At 29.7% G+C, this 21,804-nt stretch overlaps 5 protein-coding genes across 7 annotated transcripts; all 5 read right to left on the bottom strand.

Moving 5' to 3' along the window:
* Nucleotides 1-1,158: 1,158 nt before the first annotated feature.
* On the bottom strand, nt 1,159-3,842 carry LOC108465176 (putative box C/D snoRNA protein SPCC613.07). Of its 2 annotated transcripts, XM_017765500.2 has the most exons (6): nt 3,693-3,842; nt 3,254-3,582; nt 2,947-3,166; nt 2,801-2,869; nt 2,586-2,718; nt 1,159-2,199 (listed from the first exon to the last, which is right to left on the bottom strand). In XM_017765500.2, the coding sequence occupies exons 2-6, from the start codon at nt 3,447-3,449 to the stop codon at nt 1,573-1,575; spliced, it is 1,245 nt and encodes a 414-aa protein (XP_017620989.2). In that variant the 5' UTR covers nt 3,450-3,582; nt 3,693-3,842; the 3' UTR covers nt 1,159-1,572. The 2 variants fall into 2 exon arrangements, with proteins under 2 accessions (XP_017620989.2, XP_052887832.1); XM_053031872.1 differs by having other exon boundaries at nt 3,254-3,829.
* A 503-nt stretch (nt 3,843-4,345) lies between these two features.
* On the bottom strand, nt 4,346-7,327 carry LOC108465172 (uncharacterized protein At2g27730, mitochondrial-like). 2 transcript variants are annotated; one of them, XM_017765496.2, is made up of 4 exons: nt 7,221-7,327; nt 6,195-6,328; nt 5,244-5,282; nt 4,346-4,819 (listed from the first exon to the last, which is right to left on the bottom strand). In XM_017765496.2, exons 2-4 carry the CDS (start codon nt 6,294-6,296, stop codon nt 4,601-4,603), a joined length of 360 nt encoding a protein of 119 aa, XP_017620985.1. In that variant the 5' UTR covers nt 6,297-6,328; nt 7,221-7,327; the 3' UTR covers nt 4,346-4,600. The 2 variants fall into 2 exon arrangements, with proteins under 2 accessions (XP_017620985.1, XP_052887833.1); XM_053031873.1 differs by having other exon boundaries at nt 6,195-6,320; nt 7,221-7,313.
* Nucleotides 7,328-8,542: 1,215 nt separating this feature from the next.
* Nucleotides 8,543-9,334, bottom strand: LOC108465177 (uncharacterized). The gene has a single exon (XM_017765501.2). The coding sequence runs from the start codon at nt 9,215-9,217 to the stop codon at nt 8,666-8,668; it is 552 nt and encodes a 183-aa protein (XP_017620990.1). The 5' UTR covers nt 9,218-9,334; the 3' UTR covers nt 8,543-8,665.
* A 1,597-nt stretch (nt 9,335-10,931) lies between these two features.
* LOC108465179 (uncharacterized) lies at nt 10,932-13,795 on the bottom strand. The gene is made up of 2 exons (XM_017765502.2): nt 13,359-13,795; nt 10,932-11,449 (listed from the first exon to the last, which is right to left on the bottom strand). Exons 1-2 carry the CDS (start codon nt 13,486-13,488, stop codon nt 11,097-11,099), a joined length of 483 nt encoding a protein of 160 aa, XP_017620991.1. The 5' UTR covers nt 13,489-13,795; the 3' UTR covers nt 10,932-11,096.
* Nucleotides 13,796-16,403: 2,608 nt separating this feature from the next.
* Nucleotides 16,404-19,237, bottom strand: LOC108465173 (40S ribosomal protein S14-2). The gene is made up of 6 exons (XM_017765497.2): nt 19,116-19,237; nt 17,870-17,989; nt 17,696-17,741; nt 17,328-17,413; nt 17,039-17,168; nt 16,404-16,671 (listed from the first exon to the last, which is right to left on the bottom strand). The coding sequence occupies exons 1-6, from the start codon at nt 19,116-19,118 to the stop codon at nt 16,604-16,606; spliced, it is 453 nt and encodes a 150-aa protein (XP_017620986.1). The 5' UTR covers nt 19,119-19,237; the 3' UTR covers nt 16,404-16,603.
* Between the last annotated feature and the right edge of the window lie 2,567 nt (nt 19,238-21,804).

Below are 21,804 nucleotides of genomic sequence, written 5' to 3'. Positions count from 1 at the left end.
GTGTAAAATATTTTCTGTTGTTTGGTAGATTTCCTGAAAATATTTTCCTGAAAAGCTGTTTTAATAAAAATTTATATATTTAAGAATTTATTATCTTTTCTTTGTTTGATTGAGTTTAGGGATGTTAAGTGAGCCTTGATCATTAATGACCAAAATTAGATCAATGCTTATTTGTTGTTGTTCTTGTTATGGTGTTTTGTATCTTAAAGCTAATACTAAAGCTGCATTTTGCAAGTTTAATTTTTAACTAATGAATAACAATGTCGTCTTTTCAAGATTTATGTTGATAATGCAGTGATAATTACCTTCCAAGGCTATTCATCCTTTTTTCTTTTTTCACATCAAGCAAAGTGATATTGAGAGCTAAAAATAACACACACATTTTTTTCTTAACCTCTTAAGGATTGATTTTATATATTTTTTCCAATTAGGAAAAGTATTAAGGGAGGGAAAGCTACCTTTGCCTAAAGTCAGTGCATATCATCAGCCTCATAGAGCATCAAAAGTAGTACTAACAAATCACTCACCCATTAAATGGAACTATACTCTTGAGACTCGAACTCAATGCTTACAAGTGTATTAATAAGTACTCGATCAACTGAATCGGCATTTTTTTATAATTCTCAAAATTGCATCTCTAAACTCCTGCTGAGGATTTTGTTGAAGCAAATTATTGTGTGTTATAATCAAGCTACATCACATTTTCATCTAATGCCATGACTTGGCAAGGGCCGAGTAAACACGAATCATGATTCATTAGATGAGGTGATTTACTTGCGTAGAAGGCCTAAGATCAGAAGACCACAATAGTGCAGACGACCAACTCTATAAGCTTTTAAACATAAGACTTGAAATTATGAGATGCTTTGCTCGTGTCTTGTGGCACTTTTTAGAGGTACTTAACAGCACAGTACTACACCCAATAGGAAATATGAAAAAGGGGGACTTTCATTTTGCTTCTCATAACAAAAGTTTATTAGGAACTTCCCAAATTTCTACACTTAGCATTTAAGTTAAAAGATGGAGGGAAACGGAGTGATTTGAGTCCAACCGTGAATCAAATATGTTGCAAACCGTAATTAGCCAATTTTTCATCTAGGACTTGCAGTTACAAGGGGAATTCAGCTGTACTTATAACAATTTGGTCATTCAGCCAAATTTGTAGACAAAAACCAGCATGTGATACAATTTAACTTCCTCAACAATCGCGAGTACACCCAACTAACCGAAAAGAATAACATGAATCCAAGGCCTCTTTAATATCAAGCAAAAAATAAAAAAAATAAAACACATTCACCTCCCCCCTCTCAAACAGATACCTTTCAGCAGGAATGAAATTACATATAAGCTATTGCATTTACAAGATATCCATGTATTTGTCCTGATCTTGTGCATTACCAGGTAATTGAGCAACTTCAGTATGACACAGAGTTGCAGGGTTTGCTCTATAGATATGCCAAGCTGGGGCAGATTGTCCGCGGAGATTATGATCAGTAGTGAGCAACAACTCTTAGAAAATTCTTCTTCCAACCATTGTTTCGCTGCTTCCCCAGAAAGATTGACCATAATAAATTAATCTAGGATCTCCCCCTCCTCCAATTCCTCAGCAAAGAAAACTCCCCTCGAATTTGAAAGGTCTGTTCTATCTTCTGTTTCTGGTTGCTTAGCAAATTCACCTTCTAAATCAAGAAAGTCATCTGGATTAATTTCGGCAATCAGGTCTGAATATGCATCTATTAAGCCTTGATCAAAATCAAACTCCATGTCATCAAATAATCCAGAGTCCTTAGCCTGGAGGCTGCAATGTACCCTGTTTCCTGCCCCGGCTCTCGCCGACAAAGACAAAACTGAGTTACCACCGAATGCTTTCTCAGACTTGTTTTGAGAAGGGATTTGATGCATTGGACTTGACAGCACATGCTTCATATGATCAAAGACCTGAGGTTCTAAAGAGCTACCATTGTCTTCTATTTCCTCCTCCTTGAAGGTAACACCTTTTGGTATTTCATTATCAGCACCACTAGAATCTTTTCCCTCTGGCCCGTGAGTGACGAGATGATTCTCCCTGATAACTTCAAAATCACAGTGTTCCGAAGGAAGAAACACATGAATCACAGGATACTCTAGAACAACCATATCAGCTAATAGTTTCCGTAATGGGGCCTTTATGTCTAACTCCCGGAAAGGCGATTTGGATCCCTACAATAACACAAGAAAATCATCTATAGGATGGACAGAACATTTTCAGCAGACAAGAACGTGAAAAGGCAAGCATCAATACATATAAGCTATAATCCAAGGTCAAAATAGACAAGCCAATTGTCTTCAATCCAGGATGTCTGCATTAAACATGATCTAGATATCATGATTTCAAGAATCTGAGGTAGAAACTTCAGTAAATTGTGCATATCTATAGGATCACAAAGCTTAACTCCAATTTAAACTTGGAAATGCCCCAAATGCTAAACTGCAGAAATATAGAAAAATCGAGCAAACAACCAACATGCTCTGCATGAGTATGTGCAAGTTGGTGAGTGTATAACTCAAAAGAATAAAAAAGAATGAAACCCAGAGGCCTAAATCACCTTAGGGTATTTTCGGATAAAAAACTTGAGGGAGTCGAGCTGCTCCTCGCAGAACTTCCTAAGAGGATGATTCCAGGGACTAGGTTGGAGATGGTTTTCAATTAATGAACAGAGGCTTGTATCTTCATGTATACTGGCAAAAAATAAAGCATCAGTTATCTATTAAACAATCATCTAATAAAAGACAATATATAGAGAAGATGGGGAAAGCTCACCCATGGTCAAGTAAAACAACATCTGTAGAGTGAAACCGCCATTCAATGGTCCATGAAATATACTTCTTCCTATAGACAGAGCAAAACTTGTAATTAAGCGTTTCCTAGGGAATTAATCTTAACAAAGGTATCATACAGGGAACAACCTGTGGTTAAATTGAGTTTGATTAGTTTCCCTCTCAGACATTCCAGAAGGCAGAAACAAGAGCTTAGTTCTGCGAGAGGCAGCAGCAGTGCGGAGGTTTCGAAGAGGGTGTGGTAGCTTAAAACGAGGATGATGTCCACCATTGGTAGTGTTACATAGTTTGGACCTTATTCTTGTAGCAGATTCAGCGACCCTCTTCGTTTCCTCCAGCAGATTATAATCTACAAGCAATTTAGGTTCAGTAAAGATGAATGGGCTCGTACAAAAACAATAAGTAAATAAATAGGAAAAGGAAGTGGAAGTGAAACCGGAGAGGAGAAGATTATCGTCGAAGCGAGAGAGGGGAACAAAGGAAGTGATGTTGCGTTTGCCAGTGCAGCCAGTGCGTTGCTTGTGAGCATTAACGCAAGGGAGGCTGCAGGTGCGGAGGCAGCAACCTGGGCACTTGTATTTTGACGCCTTCTTTTTGCACTCTTCGCAATCCCCAATCTTTGGTTCCTCCATTTTCTTTACGAATGAAAACAGGGGGTGGGAACAAGGGTTTTACGCCTGCATCGAAGCTTTTGCTAGGGTTTTTTTATGAAACACTTTTCTGCAGTACCGCCTCTGTTATGGATTTCTTTTATTCCCTGAAACGCTGCGTTTTTTGCCCCAATCCCGGACCACAAAAATAATACCATGTGAAACACAACATTAGTCGAAACAGAACACAAGGGAGAATAGAAGAAGAAGAAGGAGAAAAGTTACCTGGATGAGAAGAACAAGGACGATGAACGGCGCACTAAGTTTGGAAAATGTCTTACAGGAAAAAAACTCTGTAAGATATTTTACATAAAAAACAAGTAATTTTACCCGTGTTCCGTAGGTAAAATGTTTTCAGATCATTTAGAATTTATAAAATTTTAATTAGTAATAATAAATTTACACCTTGCACTCAAAAATAATAAAATTTAATTTAATTTTTAAAAATTACAAAGATATAATTTATTATCATAAAATATACAAATTCTGGCCTCACAAAAAATTGAAAACAACTATTTAATGGTATAAGACTAATTTGATCTAACTCCTATAATACAAAGACCTCTCAAGTACTTTAACTAAATTTTAATTATACTTTGATTTGACATAATTTAATATATTTACTTTTTATAATATTTTAATAAATCCATAAGTGATGATGTGAATATTTTTACTATTATTACATGTAGTGTCATGCCAAAATTTAATATTTAACTAATAATAAATTTAATTTACCACTGATTGAGGCTGTTTTAGCAAAAATTCACATAATTACTTTAATGTTGACTTATTAATTATTAACATCCAAACAAACTAATGAAAGGACCCAATTGATATGATATTAGTACTTTTAAGGACTTAACTATAACATTTCAAAGTTTAAGAACCAATTTAAAATTTGTATCATAGTTTGAGGATATATGATACAATTAACCTCTACTGCGGGTAGAACCCTTTAAGTGTCCTATACTCAAGGTCAAGTGCGATGCATATAAATCCCAGAAAAAATGGATGAAATTGTACTATTTATGCCGTGGAAGGAACATAACCAACTGGTCTCAAAAAAGTTTGGTTTATTTTCAACTATCCGTGCCATATTTCGGTTCTAAAATCCGATTGGTTTCGTGTTAACCTCAGTCCTGGGTTTCTTTCTTCTTATCTGGAGATATCATATACCATCCCGAAGCACTTGCAAAGGTTACAACACCAGCAAGAACTGCATAGTTTTGATACTTATCGGTTGATACTTTCTCAGTCGACGAAGCTCTTGATGTTGATGTAGAGCTACTAGGCTTAGCATCAGTCACGGAACCCCCTGAACCAACAGCTGGTTGCTCCTCTGGTTTCGGTCCCTGAACATTTCAACAATTCCTTCAATACTAATGACTCAAAATTTATGCAATCATGAGCGTAAAAACCTTAATCGTTAACCTATTACATGACCTAATTACTCACTAAAACTAGTCCACACGGAAACCGCTATAGCACATTGGCAGCTAATATAAATTTCATCACATGAGATGAGATCGAAACCATAGCTTTCGACATTCAACATGCTCGACAAATGAAATACAAAGCATCATATCGGCATGCATAGTTTCAAGTGTTTTCGCATGTAATATATCGGCTGCTGCATAATATGGCTTGTGGGAATAAAAAGGTTGATTCGATGAGTATTTTGCTTGAATTATTTAAAAAAATCCCTTTAAGCATCTAATCTGAATTCTACGAATTTCAGATCAAAATCGATCAAAGACTAAAAGGATAAGAGCTTACCTTGCGTGCAAGTTTCTCCAATTTCTCTTTCTCAGATTTCTGCAATTATACAACATTTTGGTTAGTACATTAACAAATTGTAACCAAGAAAAGAACATAAATTCTCATGATCGTGAAGAGCGGCGAAAAGAGTGGAAGGGATGCGACGGAGATACAAAAAGAGAGTATGAGCGATGCTTAACGAAATATTTCTTGTTCAAACTTCTATAATGCATAATGTAAATAAAACAAACGCATATATATACCATTACAAATCACACACCACTTGAGCATCACAGATTGCTTTAAATCCATAATATTTTCCATTTAAATTTCAAGCATACGAACTAAGTTATGAGAAAATAAGCCGGGAGGATATCCACATTATTCGACAGATGATAGCTTTGTTTTTTTACTACTATTGCTAGCTACGCAGAAAAATGTTGAAGTACCGTTAAAAAGAACCGGATTATGTAATCGAAAAAAAAGGTTATCGTCTGTAAATGGAGGATTTAAGCCATATCCGAAGCAAAGAATCTGTGTTTATAGAATAGAAAGGGGCACAATCCGCATCACAAGTGGAAAGAGCTTAAGCATATGTGTTTGTCTCTTTCGGGACTAAACTAAACTGGTATCAGATATATTAGCTACCAGAATGACCCGAATAGCACAGTAGGAGGCATTCAAATGTCTACGAACATTTCAAACTTCAAAACTATAAAAAACTACCATAACTTATTTCACATTTTAAGTTTAATAGACCAACATGTTATTGTGTCAAACGCCTTAGATATCCCTAGTCACTGCTCGGCCAAAAACAGTTGAACCCCATTTTATTCATCGAGACCTTTGAACCTAATAGAGAATGATTATGAGCAACATAAACTTATTGATAATCCCGAGTCAGATACAATGAGACAACTATATTTACGTGCAAGTGATAAATGAAAACAGCGAGAAGAGACTGTGTACCTTGATGTAAACATTTTCAGCAGCTTTTTCCTCCTCACTTAGTAATTTCCCACCACTTGAGAACCTTTTAGACATGTATCTAGCAGCCATTCGGGTAGCCATAGTTGGACTTAACTACAAAAACACCTGCAAGGCTGCAACACAATCATGTAACCCAAATATATGGAAGTAATTATCCCATATCACCGCCGTCACACGATATCTCTTGAGGCAAGGATCAAATGATCAAATTAAGACTACGTATTACATAACCATGATTCATACACAAGTAAAAAGCCCTTATCAAGGCTGTCACACAATTTCTCTCGAGGCAAGGATTGAGTGAGCAAATTAAGACTACATATTACATAACCGTGATTCATTTACAAGTAAATATCCCATATCATCGCCATCACACAATTGCTCTTAAGGCGAGGATCAAATGATCAAATCAAGACTACATAGTACATAACCATGATTCATATACAAGTAATAATCCCATATCACTGCCATCACACGATTTCTCTCGTGGCAAGTATCAAATGAGCAAATTAAGACTACATATTACATAACCATTATTCATATGCAAGTAAATATCCCGTATCATCGCCACCACACGATTTCTCTCAAAGCAAGGACCGATACAGTTGAATCAAAACTATGTATTACATAACTATGATTCATTAACACTCGAAACTCAAATCAGCTTCAAATGATAGCTTCAAAGGCCTCAATGATTAAAGCACTAGAGAATCTAATTCAAAAACGTTATAAAAACCCAATCATTATCTCTAAGCATTTTAAACTAAAACCCAGATTTTGTTTTCCATTTCTGAGCTCATTTCATTAAATCCTATAGTAACCCAGTAAAAGATTGAACCCAGCATTATATTCTATACCACATTAAATTAGGATATAAATAAGCAAATAATTTTCCATATAAAAAACTTGCCCATCACTTCGTTTAAACCATCTAAAAAGAAGCAAAATGCGTTACTAAAGAAAAAAAAGAGCAAACGAAAATGGCTAGAGAGAGAAGGTGCTTACCGAGCAGCTGAAAACTGGTGAAAATGAAAAGAGATTGTAAGGTTTTATAACCTGCTCAGGTCGGGTTGGTTTTCCATTAGGTTTTGATGGATCAATTATAATTATTTAAAAAATAGTCCTTAAAATTGAGATAATAACAATTTTAATTCTTAATATTTCTAAATTATATTAATTTAATCTTGATTATAAAAAATAACTCTTAATATTTATATTTTGTGTTATTTAATTATTTTTATTTTACTTTTTTGACATTTATGATTAATTTTAAAAATAAAAAATAGATTTTTGGATGTTTACTTTTTCTGTATTTTCAATTAAATTGAATAAATTTATTCTTTTAGCTTTTTAGATTAAAGGGTCCTTAAAAAAGTAAAAATATATTAAAAATAATAAATTATACAATATGTAAATATTACGAGTTAGATTTTAGAATCAAAGCTAATTTAGATTTTAGAATCAAAACTAATTTGACACAATATATAAATGTTGAAGGTTAAGATTGCAATTATATCAATTTTAAAAATTATCACATTTAATTGTTAGCAACCAAGAAAGATAAATTTAAATAGTTAATGATTATTTTATAATTTTAAATAATTGAATAATTAAAAAATTATTAATAATTAGATGACTATTAATGTAATTTATTAAGTTAATTATTCGGATCAAAGATTTACCAAATCTTATTTGTGCAAATAAAAGTGATTTTATTATATTATTTTTAAAATATACTAAATATAAAGTTTCCATAAAATTAAATTACAACTTTATCAAATTAGGCTTAATTTACCCATAAATCCCCAACCTTTAATTACAACTTTTGCATAATCATATCATATCAATTTCATAAAAAGTAAATATGATTAAGTGATTAAGTTTTTATTTAGCATAAATCAAACATAAGCTTAGCACATTAATTAAACAAAAGGTCAATTTCTGATTTTGGTCCTTCTAACATATACAAATTTGAAATTGAATATGTACATTTTAATCTAACACAATTTCTCTCTACTATTATAATATCATGACTTAATTCACATATTCTATACCAATTAAAATATCAATAATTGATGGTGTTACTATTTAAACTAGTATATAACATTTTAAAAGTAAATTTTATGGTAAAAATATCATTTTGGCCCCTTAACAGGAGTTAAATTACATTTTATTCTTTTTACTAAAAAAGATAAATTAATACTTATATGTTATTAAAAAATTTAAATTTTATCTTGATGTCAAAATTTCAATTTATTTAATTATTCTTTCAATTACGCTAATTTTTAACAGAAAAAATCAACTTCCTTTTAAAATACAATTTAAACTTATAATACAAAAACCTCCTATCATATCGAATTAAAATCCAAAGACCGAATTTCAAAGTCAAGCATAAATAAATGGGACCAAAACCAACTTTTACCTTAAAACAAAAAACAACAATGGGATCATCAAGCAAGAAAAATCTCCAATTGAGATCTATTTTCTTGATCAATGACATCAAGAAAAACAGGATCAACGGTAATATGACTATCCACGTGGACTTTAAACCTATGACCCCACCACAACACCTTAGCCTTACCACCAATATCCACTTTAGCATCAAGCACCATCTCTCGTTTCGCCACGTCAGCAAAGAACTTCCCGGCGTGATGAGCCAGCTCCACTCCATCAAGCCGAGTCGGCAGCTTCAACACTTGACAAGACCGAGCCCGTTGTGACCCGGCTTTCACCTGAGCCGCTCCGAGCAACGTCCCTTCGTAAAAAATAGACATGGCAGTCGAACCGTAATGGATGGGTGCGATGTTGGGGTTAGTGACGTGGACGGTCAGGATTAACTCAGCGTCCACGTGAGGAAGGTTGAGCTTAAAAGAAGTAAGCTTGATTGAAACTAAGTGGAAAGTTGGGTCCTTTGGTCTTGCACTGAGAAGAGTAGCCACTGCCGTCGCCGACGCAGCTCCGACGAACGCGGAGGCCCAGCTCCATTTCACCTTTTTGCCCATCTTTTTGGTTGAAAAATACAAGATAAACCTTATCTTACTTTCTGGGTTTTTTTGGTCGGAAAATGGAGCAGATAGTGGTGGGTGGGAAGTGGAAAGTGGAAAGTGGAAAGGAAGATAAAAGGTAGAGGACGATGTTTGAAATTACGAGATTATCCTTACATTGCAAATTATTATTTGGATCTACAAGGGTGTTTTTGGAATTAAAAAAGACAAGTAGGAATCAAGTATGGAGATGTCTAAAAGCACGTTTTTGGGTAGGTAAGACACGTGGCTATAATAAAGAAAGTAAATGTAAATGGGCCAATGGTAAGCTGACAAGCTAGTGATGTAACTAATGATTGGATTACAGCTCATATAGAAAAAAACATGTGATTTTTATTGTTTTAGTGCTACATATATGTTCTAATAAAAGTAGCTTTAAATTTCTGGACACGGGAAGAATTTTCCAAACAAGAAAAATAATTGAATTGAAAATAAATACATCTATTATCTCTATTAGGATAATATTTTTTCGGCTAATTAAGTTGATTTTTGTAATTGAATTTTGATGAATAAATTTATTTTGATTGTTAAATTTGAAAAATATAAAAAAATGATAATGTGACATTTTGATATTATGTCATATCAATCACCTAAAAATTAAGAAATTATATGAAATTTTTTTATGATAACGTGATATATTCTTAAAATGTCATATACAATATTTTAATTATTAGATCAGTGGTTGAATTGGTTAAACCATCTGTTTCCGATTCAATCGGTTTGATCAATTCAACTTCTAAACCAACAATAATTAAATAAATAATTAAAATTTCATGAAAATTATTTATTAAACCTATTCAGCTTGTTCAACTATTGATGTTATCCCAGTTTTCTATTTTTACCGATTTTGAGTCGTTTTTTATTTAATCAATTCAACCCCTTTATTTAGACAAGTATATTGATCGATTCTTAGTCCGATTGACCAATCTAATCATGTGCCGAGAATACTTTTCAAATTGTCAAATCTTGACGGAATCAAAGCCTAATGACCAAGATGGATATAGTTGCCAAGTTCAGGTACCAATTTAAACCTAATTGACAAGTTTAGGAGCAAAAAATTATATTATCCCTCTCTATGATTATTAAACTTTTTACTGAGTTTATAGGGCACCGGCTTAGCTGGATAATGACAAAAATGTCCTAATTTTTACAAAGTAAATGATATTATTTTGAATGTGTTTTTGTCATTTTATATCGTTTATATAAAATATATATATAAATAAAAATACACAAACTAAATTTTGAATTCAAATCTCTATAATTTTCAACACTTGTACTTACAGATGCGCTTCATTTATTATTTATATAATTTTTATAAATATATTTATTATATAATAATTATTTTTGCATAATAAACTAATTTATCCGTTAAAAAAAAGTCAAAACTAAAAATAAAAAACCTATGCAGCATATTTTTTTAACATTAATCTCATTATAAGTTCTTATCATATCTACCATTTTTTGATAAAATGTCTAGAACTACTCATAATTCCTTCCCAACTCTTGAATAGGAGAATAATGCGCTTTAATACATTCGAACTCACCCACGTCCTTCTGTACTGACAACAGTACCGATGTTAATCAAACTAAGATTCAATCAACATATCTATACATATTTTAACATAAATACATTTGTATATTATCAATACATAAAATATAAATACCGCAAGCATTTCGTATATCAATTATATTACCCTCTGCACCCAAAAAAGTTTTAAAGAAAGAAGGTCAAAAGCTCAATAAGGTAAGAGATTACAAGATACTATAATTCACTTGAACATATTACGTATTTAAACCAACTACATTAAGCACCAAGCTTACAACATATCACCCACCTTTACGTATACACAAAGCAGAAAGACGTGAAGATGACTAAAACCAAACGACTCGAGGCAATGCGATTAATGGTATCACTACTAGTCCCACTGTGGTGTTGAGTTTGTTGACGATGACGACGATTACTGTTCACTGCACCGGCTGTATACACGGGGATTAGCGCTCCACCACGCTTATTGGATAACTTTGTCTTTCGACCACCAGCATCGACTGTGACGCCATGTTGTCCTCCTTTGTCGCCGCCGTTGGCAGCAATTCTTTCTATAGCTGTGGTATCATGTTTGCCTACTACATTAACTGAGAATGACAATTTCCTCGACATTTTTGGTTCTCTACTGAAGTTGTTTTCGTGACCTGAACGATCAACTTTAAATTAAGTCGAATTTTCTAAAAAAAATATTAAATGATTTTATTTTTCACATATTTACATCATGAAACTTAACAAAATAGATACAAATATTTAAAAATGATAACACCACCAGTTTAATGATAGAAACTAGCAGCGTTATTAATTTAGACCTACTAATAATATTATAAAAATAAAGGATTATTTTGTACCAAATTAAATTTAAATTTTCAAACATAACAAAAGAACTAAAATTGTAAGGATAATTATTTAGTCCACTAACAATGGAGTAAAATTCTTCCTGAGCAAGTTATGTTGTTAACATGCAGAGGTGAACTCAGGAATTTTTTTAACGAGTTAAAATTTTTATTAAATTTTTTTTATAAAAACCAAAATACAATCTTTTTCATTGTAAGTTTAAAACTTCATAATTTTTAAAAATTAAATTATTAATCTATTATTTTAAGGAGTTAAAATATAATTTTATCATTATTAATTTATAAAAGCTAAAACATCAATTTATCATTTTAAGGGTGCCAGGGCCCTGCCTGCGTCCCTCTAGTGTCGCCCCTGCTAACAAGTATTAATTTTTAGTAGTTTACTACCCTCTAAAAACACAAAACATCATCCCATTTCCATTGGTGAACAGAATAATAATACAAAGGAATAAATTAACATTTAGTCATTGAAGTTAGTAACTTTTTACATTTTGGCCCCTAAACTTCTTTTTGGTTCAGTCGCGAACTTGGTAATTATTTTCAATTTGAATCTTGAACTTGGATTTCATTAAAGTGTGATGACTGACATTTTGAGATTGTGTCACGTCATCATCTAAATTTTTTTTAATATTACATATTTAGATATTATACATTTTTTAAAATTTTCAAGTGATGACATGACACATTGCGAGAGTGATACATCATCACCTATTAATGAAATCTAAGTTTAAGGACCAAGTTGAGAAAAAAAATTCAAGTTCCAAGACTAATGTGAACTAAAAAAAGTTGAAAGGCCATATTTTAAAAAGTGTAAATTACATTGATAATCACCCAACTATGCAATTTTGTATTTTTTGGTTAAAGTCATTAAATGATTACTCAATTATGAAAAATTATAAAATAGTTACTAAACTATGCATTTTTATCTTTTTTTTGTCACAGCTGTTAAATGGTTAACAGAAAAATGACCTGACAACTTCTAAAATTGACATAATAACAACTTTAACACTTAACATTTATACATTAATCAATTTAGTATTGATTCTAAAAAATTAACCCTCAATGTTTACATATTGCATAATTTAGTTATTTTTTATAATTTTATTTTCTTTATGATCCCTTTCACCTCAAAACTAAAATAAAATAAAAATAAAATTATCATCTAAATTTGATAAATATATATATACCAAAAATCCAAAATATTATTTTTTCATCTTCTTTTAAAATTAAACTTAAATGTTATAAAAAAATTAAAACTATAAAAAAATTATTCAATATATAAATGTTGAGGGTTAATATATTCAGCTGTATGCGCTTATACACACTTTTCCTAAAAATAGTCTATTCCTCTAAATTTCAGTAAAGTCCACCTATTTTTCCATTTTTTTGAGGGGGAATATTTGGCTAATTTAACCTTTCCTTTATCTCTCTTTCAAACTAGAGCTTTGGTTTATATACATACATGAAGACATACATCCATCATCCATTCAATGAACCGAAAGTAACCTGTTCAATCAGCCAAAAAGAGCTGTCCTTTTTTTTTTTTTTGTTATCATCTATTAGAAATAGTTTCAATCAATTTCAACTCTTTTTGACTTTATTTTTTGACTTCCAGATCCAATTTTCCTTTTCTTTTAAATTCATCGAATCAACAGTAGAAAAATCAAATAGAAATTCGATTCAAAAATAGAAGAATTACCTGAAACAACAACGGAATCTTGAGGAACCGCAACAAGAAGATGAATCTGAAGAGAGATCAGCAACGAAAAGAACAAAAATCGGAGATTTTTGAAACCGATGGGTTTCAATTTCAAGCTTGTTTCCATCATCAAATAGCCAAAAAAAGAAAGAAAATCGAGGTTTTAAGCTTCTCAGGTATTATTTCTTCCCCAGTTTATCCGTTTCATAAAGAAAAACTGCAAATCAATGTCGATTTTCCCATTTACTTCCTCTATAAAGAGCGTTTTCTTTTTCCCGCTGTTCGTTCCTGTCCACTCACAGTAGTGCGTGTTACTGTCAATGGGGGGGGTCAAGTAAAGAGGTGGTACTGAAAGTTAGATCACCATCGTTGAAAAATAATTGAATTATTACGTTTATTTTAATGAAAATTATCTGAAGTAAATCTTCTTAGTTGATTTAGAATCTTAACGAATAAATTTATCAGAGAATTAAATATTTTACTGAATAAGCCGTATTGTTTTCTTGGGTTAAAATATGCTTGTGCATTTTATGTTTTTTTTTAGTATTATTGTAAATCTAGTAGGATATGTGTTCGAATGCATTGAAGTGCATGATCATTTTATTTATAAATTAGAGAGAGCTATGGATAGTTCTAACCATTGTGTAAAAAAAAAATATATGATTAAAATTTATAATAAGATTGTTCAATAAAAAACAATTTTGGTCCTCTCCAACCTATAAATAATGGATAATATGCTTCAACGCATTCGAACTCACATTCTCCTATATTGACAACAATACCTATGTCAATCAAATTAAAACTCAATCAGCAAAAAATAATAAAAAGTTATTTTCATTCATTTCGTTAAAAATGGTGAAAATAAGAGTTTTTAGCTTTAAATGGATTGGCCCAATATAAAATTCATATGAATGTAAAAATGTTTTTTGATTTAAATATATAAGTTCTTGTACTCTTCACAAATTTAAAATTTAGTCTCTAAATTTTTATTTCAAGGAATTTAATTCTTTTAATTTTTAAATTTCAATATTTAGGTTCAATTATTATAGCTATTAAAATTATTTTGTTAAATTTTGATTCATTACATCGTCATTTTTTAGTTACAAAGATGCCAAATGAGTTTTTTTTTCCTTTAATTTCAAAATGTCACACCATTAAATATAACCAAAAAATAATGTTAGTAATTGGGCTTAAAGTTTGAAATCTGAAAAATAGAGATACTAAATTCTTAAAATAAAAATATAGTGATTAAATTTTAAATTTGTGAAGAGTATAATGACCTATGAAATAATTAAACCATATTTTAATCGTATATTAAATTTGATACATTAGTTTGAATCCATATAAATGTAAAAACAGTATTCCTCGTGTTTCTATTATAGAAACACAATTACCAAATATGTTTTCATTACTGAAAATATTTTTTATTTTCATTTAAATAATAAAAATTAAGTTTTTCTTAAATGAAAATGAAAAATAAAAGTAGAAATTATTGTAAAAAAACTAAATGGAACTAAAATTTATTTAGTTTTTAATTTTAAAATGTAATAAGGTTAAATATTTTTCTAGAATTTTAACAGTGTTAAAAATTGTATTTGAATTTCAAAATTTGAACAGTAAAAAGTTAAAACTCGTTAAACACTTTTACCTCTATCTATGCTTTTACCCTTATTTTATAAAAAAAATTAAATTTAAACTTTAAAGGTGTGATTATTGGAACGAAATAAATATATTTATTTTATTTAAAATTAAACTAATATTTATTGTTTTAGATAATTTTCTCGTTTTTGTTTGATTACAAATTAAGCTAACTTCTATGATTATAAAATGGGTAATTAAAAGCCAAATTTCAGATTCTTTGATTATTAAAATGGATAATTAAAAGCAAAAATTCAGATTCTTGTAAATTGATTTCGTTGTTTTTTTCTTTCTCAAGACAGCTTTTACTAAAAATAAAATTAATTTATGGAGATTTTTAAAATATTAATATTTTAAAATTTATCAATTTAAAACGTTAATAAGTATAATTGCTTTGTTTGAATGAAATTTTTTATAAAAATAATTATATTAAAATAAATAATAACAAAATATTCAATATAAATATCACTAAATTTATATATATTATAAATATTTTAATAAAATAAAATGTTTTAAATTTAAATATTTTATTTTATAATAGCAATATATGTATTAAATAAAATAAAATTATAAGGAATTTAAAAAAATCATTTCTACTTGTGGAATTCAAAAAAAAATTTGAGCTACTAAACTACCTTTATAATTCTTTATAAATGTTGAAAGTCTTAAATGTTTTCAACCAAATCACAACTTCTTTGTTTTAATATTACTCTATAATAATTTATTTAATTAAATTAAAAAATTGTTAAACAAAAATTAATTGTTTAGTTGATTTGATCATCAATTTAATTTTGAAAACCGTATTTTCTTATCGAAATTATTTCTTCAATAGAAATTAAAGCCAAATAAAAATTAAGTCAATAGTCAAATTGATTTTATCACTAATTTATCAATGAATTAATTAAATAAATTATTAAAAATTATAAAAAATATTTATAAAAACCGATTAACTAATTATTTAATCTAATTCAACCATTTATACAAATACGTAAGGCAACCAATTTGATGTCTTTTCCAACTTAATACCCAACCTAAGACAACCAATTTGATGTCTTTTCCAACTTTCTACCCAACCCATTCCTGATTAAACCAACCAATTTGATCAAATCCAAACATCCATGTGGACCAATTTGATCAAGTTCAAAACATCTATGATGGAAACAAGAGTTTTCAATTTGATCAAATCCAAACATCCATGTGGACCAATTTGATCAAGTTCAAAACATCCATGATGGAAACAAGAGTTTTGCAAGAATCAAACACGTTTTGGGTTTTTCAATTTAATTAAAATATATTTTTTAATAAATAAATTCCACATGAGCATTAACTTGTAAAAATAACATCACAAGTTACAATTTTTGTTTAGGGACTACCTATGATATGAACAACAACGATAAAACCCACAAATTTTTAATAAAAATATCACCATTCATTAAACATTTCTACTTATGACATGAGATTCATATAAAACATTACTGCAATATAAAATATACCAATATAAAACTATGAAAAAGGGCTCATAAAGAACAGTTATTACCAAATAACCAAATTCCAATACCACCGAAAAAACACTGAAGGATAGATTTGCTAGAACATAATGTGCTAGTTTATAGCCTTCTCCCTCTTCTACCACCCTTTCTTCGGGTGCTATCTGTCGGAATGGGTGTAACATCCTCTGAAAAATCATATAGAATAACATCTTAAGGGTTCGACAGTAATATGTAAGGGTTTCAATCAAAAAAATTGAAAAAAAATCACTTTTGACCTCGACTTATTTGGTTAATTCAGTCAGTTTTTAATCTCAAAACCGAAATAACTGTTAAAACAGACTTATTTTATATCATCTTAAAATTACTTAAAATATATTTATATTTTCTAATATATAATAAATATATAACCATATAAGCTGAACAGCTCAAGGTCAATTAACCAAAAAAACCAACCGAACCCACCAAATAAACCAATTGCTCACCCCTAGTAATATGCAAAACAAAGATTGTTTCTCAGAATTTTAAAATAGTTTAAATTAGTTGTGGCCTTACCGATACGGCCAATTTTCATCCCGGAGCGAGCAAGAGCCCTGAGAGCTGACTGAGCACCCGGACCAGGGGTCTTGGTTTTGTTACCTCCTGTGGCACGTAATTTGATGTGGAGGGCCGTGATTCCAAGTTCCTGCTCAGTATAAAGATTTGCAATTCGTCAACAATAATATAAATCCAGCGGTAATGTCGGATATTGTATGTCTTCTACTAACGAGTTAATGTATTGTAATGTAAAGTGACAATTTAGTGCTTTTCTTAAATGATAAAAACAAATGGAATGGTATTTGACCTTGCATCTCTGGGAAACATCTTGTGCTGCAAGCATAGCAGCATAAGGTGAAGATTCATCCCTGTCGGCTTTCACCTTCATACCACCTGGATTTATTCAAGAATTTCAAACTCAATCTAAAGAACAAATGTTCAACAATACAAATGTCAGGCTATCTTTAAGTACCTACAAGCTTGTATCTAATACATTTATATATGGATATACTTATATCAAACACATGCTTTATTCACATTCACACCCAAGTTAGAGTAACATAAGTCCAAAGTTCAATTTTTGTTATTATTCATAGACATTTCAAACAAGCCCTTTCCACTAGAATATAAAAATTGGCAGCTAAATGATATGTTAATGCAATCCCGATATCGTACCTGTAATACGAACCATAGTCTCTCTTCCAGACAAATCAGTCACATGCTATCAATGTCAAAATACCAAGGGAAAAAAATAAAACCGATTAAAATTCATTGCTTAAAAAGAATCATATTGAAATAACAAGAAATATGTGTTACCAAGTAAAAGAATTCAAAGACCATGTAACTTACAATGAAAGTGTCATTAAAAGATGCAAAAATGTGGGCAACACCGAAAACATGCTCTCCGTCTCGTACAGCAGGCCCAAGGGTTGTAGTCTCTTCCTTTGGCTCCCTAACCTTTCTCCTCGACTACAAAATCACCAACATAATGTGTTTTATGTAAAGCATAAATAGAAGTAAATCCCCAAAGTTCATATAAAGATTCAAACAATGGAAAAAGAATACCATTGCTAATGCTAACCATAGTATACATTTAGCTAGACTTGATACATGAATGTTTCAAAATCTAAATTAAATTTGATCAAGATATGGCAAATACACGAGCACAAAGCGCATACACGAATTGACAAGTAAAACATTCAGGCATTAGACCCCAAAATCTATAAAATTATAGTATGCCCCCAAGAATGATAAAATTCAGATTTAGTCCTAAAAACTATAAAGATATAAGATAATACAATGGTGAAATTGCATTTTAATTCTCATAAAAATATATAGCCTAATCTCAACCCCAAAAGATTTTCCTGGGTTCGCCCTTGTTACTATACAAAATAAGACAAAGATTTACACACAATCTTAATTTTCTTAAGTGTTAAAGCTATTGATCTCAAAATCAAGTGTTTTGTTCAATTAAACTGATCATAATAAGCTTACAAACTGACACAAAAAAAAACACCATCTTTCTCCAGGGATCTCATCCTCGTTTTCTCGGCAACCAAACAGAACTTTTCCAAGTAAATTCAAATGCATCGAAATGAAACTCTAAAGCTTCGTCAAATAGTTTCATGTATATATCAAGAAAAATCTAAAAATAATAATATTGCATTTTAGCTCTCATAAAAATGATAAAATTGTAATTTAGCCCAGGTTACTATACTAAATAAGACTAAGATTTACACATAATCTTAGATGTGAAATGAAAAATGCATTGCTCTAAGCATCTATTAATACTTTATTTAGTTTACATTCCATTTTAATTTTCTTCAGTGTTTAAGCTATTGATCTCGAAATCAAGTGTTTTGTTCGATCAAACTGATCGTAATAAGCTTAAAAACAAACTTAAAAAAATTAACGCCATCCTTCTCCCCGATCTCACACTCGTTTTCTCGGCAGCCAAACAGAAATTGTCCAAGCAAATTAAAATGAATCGAGATGAATGTCTAAAAGTATCCTCAAATAGTTTCATATATATAAAAGAAAATCTAAAAATATAGAAAATAAATATTATTTAAAATAATCTAAGGGTTTTGCTTACCATGGCTGATGATGCGATAAGCAGAGGCGTCGATGGGGAACGAGATTTCAAATGACGGAGAAAATGAGCTAAACTTTAAGCTTTGGCTTTTATATATAACTGGAAAGGGCTAGCTAGGGTTTTACGGGGGTAAGTTACATAATTTTATAGTTTGGTCCTTGGTTTCTTGTTATTTCTTTTAAATGGTTTACGTACTTTTCTTTCTTTTCAATTTAATCTTTTAACCCTTGAACTATACCTTTATCTCACTTTGGCATTTTAAATTATTTTAGCCCAATTTTTCCATTAGTCCCTGTACTTTACAAAATTTGTGGATGTAGTCCATGTTCTTTCATTTGATCACTTTTAGTTCTTGTACTTTTCAAATTTTAAAATTTTAGTCTTCACCCAAATAGTATCAGTTAAATCCGTTTGGTTAAATTCAAATACTAGTCCTGTACTATGCATATAATTGTAGTTTTAATCCATATTCTCCAAATTAATCATTTCAAGTCCTTGTACTTTCAGAACTTTGAACTGTGAAGTTTTAGTCTTCATACAAATGAGAGACGTTAATACATTAACTAAATTTTTAGTGAATAATATGTGGAAATAATAAGCTGATATAAGGTTATACATATGATAATATGTTTGGCACGTCAAATTTTTAAACAATAAATATTTATGTAATGAATTTAATAATTATTATTTGATGAGAAGTAAAATTTTAAATTTTAAAAATTCAAAGACTAAAAACAATCGAATAAAGTACAATGATTAAAACTACAACTTTCACAACCCCAATTTAATATGTAAAACTACATTTAATTATATGGTCCAGTTCAATTTTTGTAACGGAGTAAAAAAATTGAACATCCTATTATAATATGACACGTGTTATACTATAAAATTCGTGTCATCAATGATATGGGCAATCACAGGTATGAGTGGTTGATTAACATTAACATTGTTAAAATTAAGAATTAAATTTTCTTGCATTTTTGAATTTAAAATATTAATCCAACCATTAATCTTGTTATTATTTCGGTAAAAGTACCATAAAGGCCTGTATACTAAAAGTCAGATTGTATTATATCCTCTTAATTGAAAAAATGAGCAAATTAATCATTGTACATTAGATTAAATAGTAAATTGATCCTTCTGCTAAAGTTTCATATATTTTTGTTGTTAATATATATTCTCCGTACATCAATATGAGGTATAATGGCATGTCACCTATCATTGTTTGGTTATTTTGTTAACTATGTTAGTTTTGAAAAGTACAATTGGATTAATTTTTAAACAAAAATGATCATTTTGCTATTTGATCTAATATATAGGGATTAATTTGTCGATATTTTTTAGTTTAAACAGTAAAATGCAATCTGACTCCTAATACAATAACCTCCACGGCACAATTATTTCCTAATATTGGGAAACAATAGAATAATATATATTAAAACTAATTTATTTTTTAACCCTAAAGGATTATTCTATTTGTTTTGGCATAATAATAAATTTAAGTCTCAACGCTTACATATTTTATCGATTAGTCATTATTATTTTCTTTAAATTAAAATTGACTCTCAATCTTTCAAAAAGAGTCAATTTCCTTTTTTAATGAAAATGTTGAATAAAACATTAATCTTTTAATGATGTTTGGTGTGACAGTTTAGATGTACTTCATGCTAACATGACGTTATTTGCTTTATATATTACGTAAACAAATAATTTTGAAATATTTTTGAATAAAAAATAAAAATATAAATTTTCATACAAAATTCAAAAATTAGTTTGAAGTATATGTAGATTACCATGTTTAAAATTTTAACGTTTTAGTTAGTATTTTGTTAAGAAAAGTAGTTCAATTATTTTTAAAATGTCGATAGTTGAATTTGACTCCTTTTGAAAGGTTCGTGCCAAATTTAGCTAAAAAAGAATAAAAATCAAATTGAGAAAATATGTAATCATTAAGAGTTAAATTTATCATTATACTTTTGTTTTATAATTATATGAATCAATCACGGATATGGATTGTTTTTTCTTTTTCTTTTCTAATAAATAAGTTAGAGATTAGTTTTTTTTTTAATTACGAGCATATGTACTTTTTCTCAAAAAATATATAATTTAAATTGTTTAGATAAAATATTAAATAAAAATTATAATTTTATATGACTTATTTAAAATATAAGTTATGAGTTTTAATATTCAAGATCTGAATCGAATATAATTTAAAAGATTATAATACATTATTTCTTTGTTAAAGTATTTATCTTTAAAATTTTGATAAATATATAAATTATATTTATTAAATAAAATTAACAATTTTTATTAAAAATGAACAATTTGTAAATAATGTTAGCTTGGAACTTGAATAATTATGTATATGTTTTATCATTGAATTACATGATTCGAGTTAAACTCGATCTTTTCATAAACAACTTTAATTTAAATTAATTAATTCAAATTGATTTAGATAATTTTAAAATTGATCGATATCAACAATTGATTAATTTGATCAATTTGATTTGTATACAGGTTGTGAAGTTTTTTAGACAGATAAAATTGGATAATTATGTTTTACCCCTCTCAAAACTTAAAAAAAAATTAAGATAACACATGGTAAAATTACAGTTTGTCCCCTCCAAACGACAAACTTTCGATTTAATCATTCTAAAAGTTACATAGATACACGCCAATAAAATGATGA

This window comes from Gossypium arboreum, chromosome 8 (genome assembly GCF_025698485.1).
Source record: "Gossypium arboreum isolate Shixiya-1 chromosome 8, ASM2569848v2, whole genome shotgun sequence".
In the NCBI taxonomy this organism is placed as follows: Eukaryota; Viridiplantae; Streptophyta; class Magnoliopsida; order Malvales; family Malvaceae; genus Gossypium; species Gossypium arboreum.
This window is presented reverse-complemented; position numbering and strand designations above follow the sequence as displayed.

What these genes read in the sequence shown, in the direction of transcription:
- LOC108465173 (XM_017765497.2), bottom strand. An exon ending in GACTATGGTTCGTATTACAG is followed by an intron (nt 17,414 to 17,695) that starts GTACGATATCGG and finishes GAATAAATCCAG; the next exon opens with GTGGTATGAAGGTGAAAGCC. An exon ending in ATGTTTCCCAGAGATGCAAG is followed by an intron (nt 17,169 to 17,327) that starts GTCAAATACCAT and finishes TATACTGAGCAG; the next exon opens with GAACTTGGAATCACGGCCCT.
- LOC108465179 (XM_017765502.2), bottom strand. Translation starts at nt 13,488, where the DNA reads ATGATGGAAACAAGCTTGAAATTGAAACCCATCGGTTTCAAAAATCTC. An exon ending in AGATTCCGTTGTTGTTTCAG is followed by an intron (nt 11,450 to 13,358) that starts GTAATTCTTCTA and finishes TTGATCGTTCAG; the next exon opens with GTCACGAAAACAACTTCAGT.
- LOC108465177 (XM_017765501.2), bottom strand. Translation starts at nt 9,217, where the DNA reads ATGGGCAAAAAGGTGAAATGGAGCTGGGCCTCCGCGTTCGTCGGAGCT.
- LOC108465172 (XM_017765496.2), bottom strand. Translation starts at nt 6,296, where the DNA reads ATGGCTACCCGAATGGCTGCTAGATACATGTCTAAAAGGTTCTCAAGT. An exon ending in CTGAAAATGTTTACATCAAG is followed by an intron (nt 5,283 to 6,194) that starts GTACACAGTCTC and finishes GTATAATTGCAG; the next exon opens with AAATCTGAGAAAGAGAAATT. An exon ending in TGGAGAAACTTGCACGCAAG is followed by an intron (nt 4,820 to 5,243) that starts GTAAGCTCTTAT and finishes TGAAATGTTCAG; the next exon opens with GGACCGAAACCAGAGGAGCA.
- LOC108465176 (XM_017765500.2), bottom strand. Translation starts at nt 3,449, where the DNA reads ATGGAGGAACCAAAGATTGGGGATTGCGAAGAGTGCAAAAAGAAGGCG. An exon ending in CAAACTCAATTTAACCACAG is followed by an intron (nt 2,870 to 2,946) that starts GTTGTTCCCTGT and finishes CTCTGTCTATAG; the next exon opens with GAAGAAGTATATTTCATGGA. An exon ending in TTATCCGAAAATACCCTAAG is followed by an intron (nt 2,200 to 2,585) that starts GTGATTTAGGCC and finishes GTGTTATTGTAG; the next exon opens with GGATCCAAATCGCCTTTCCG.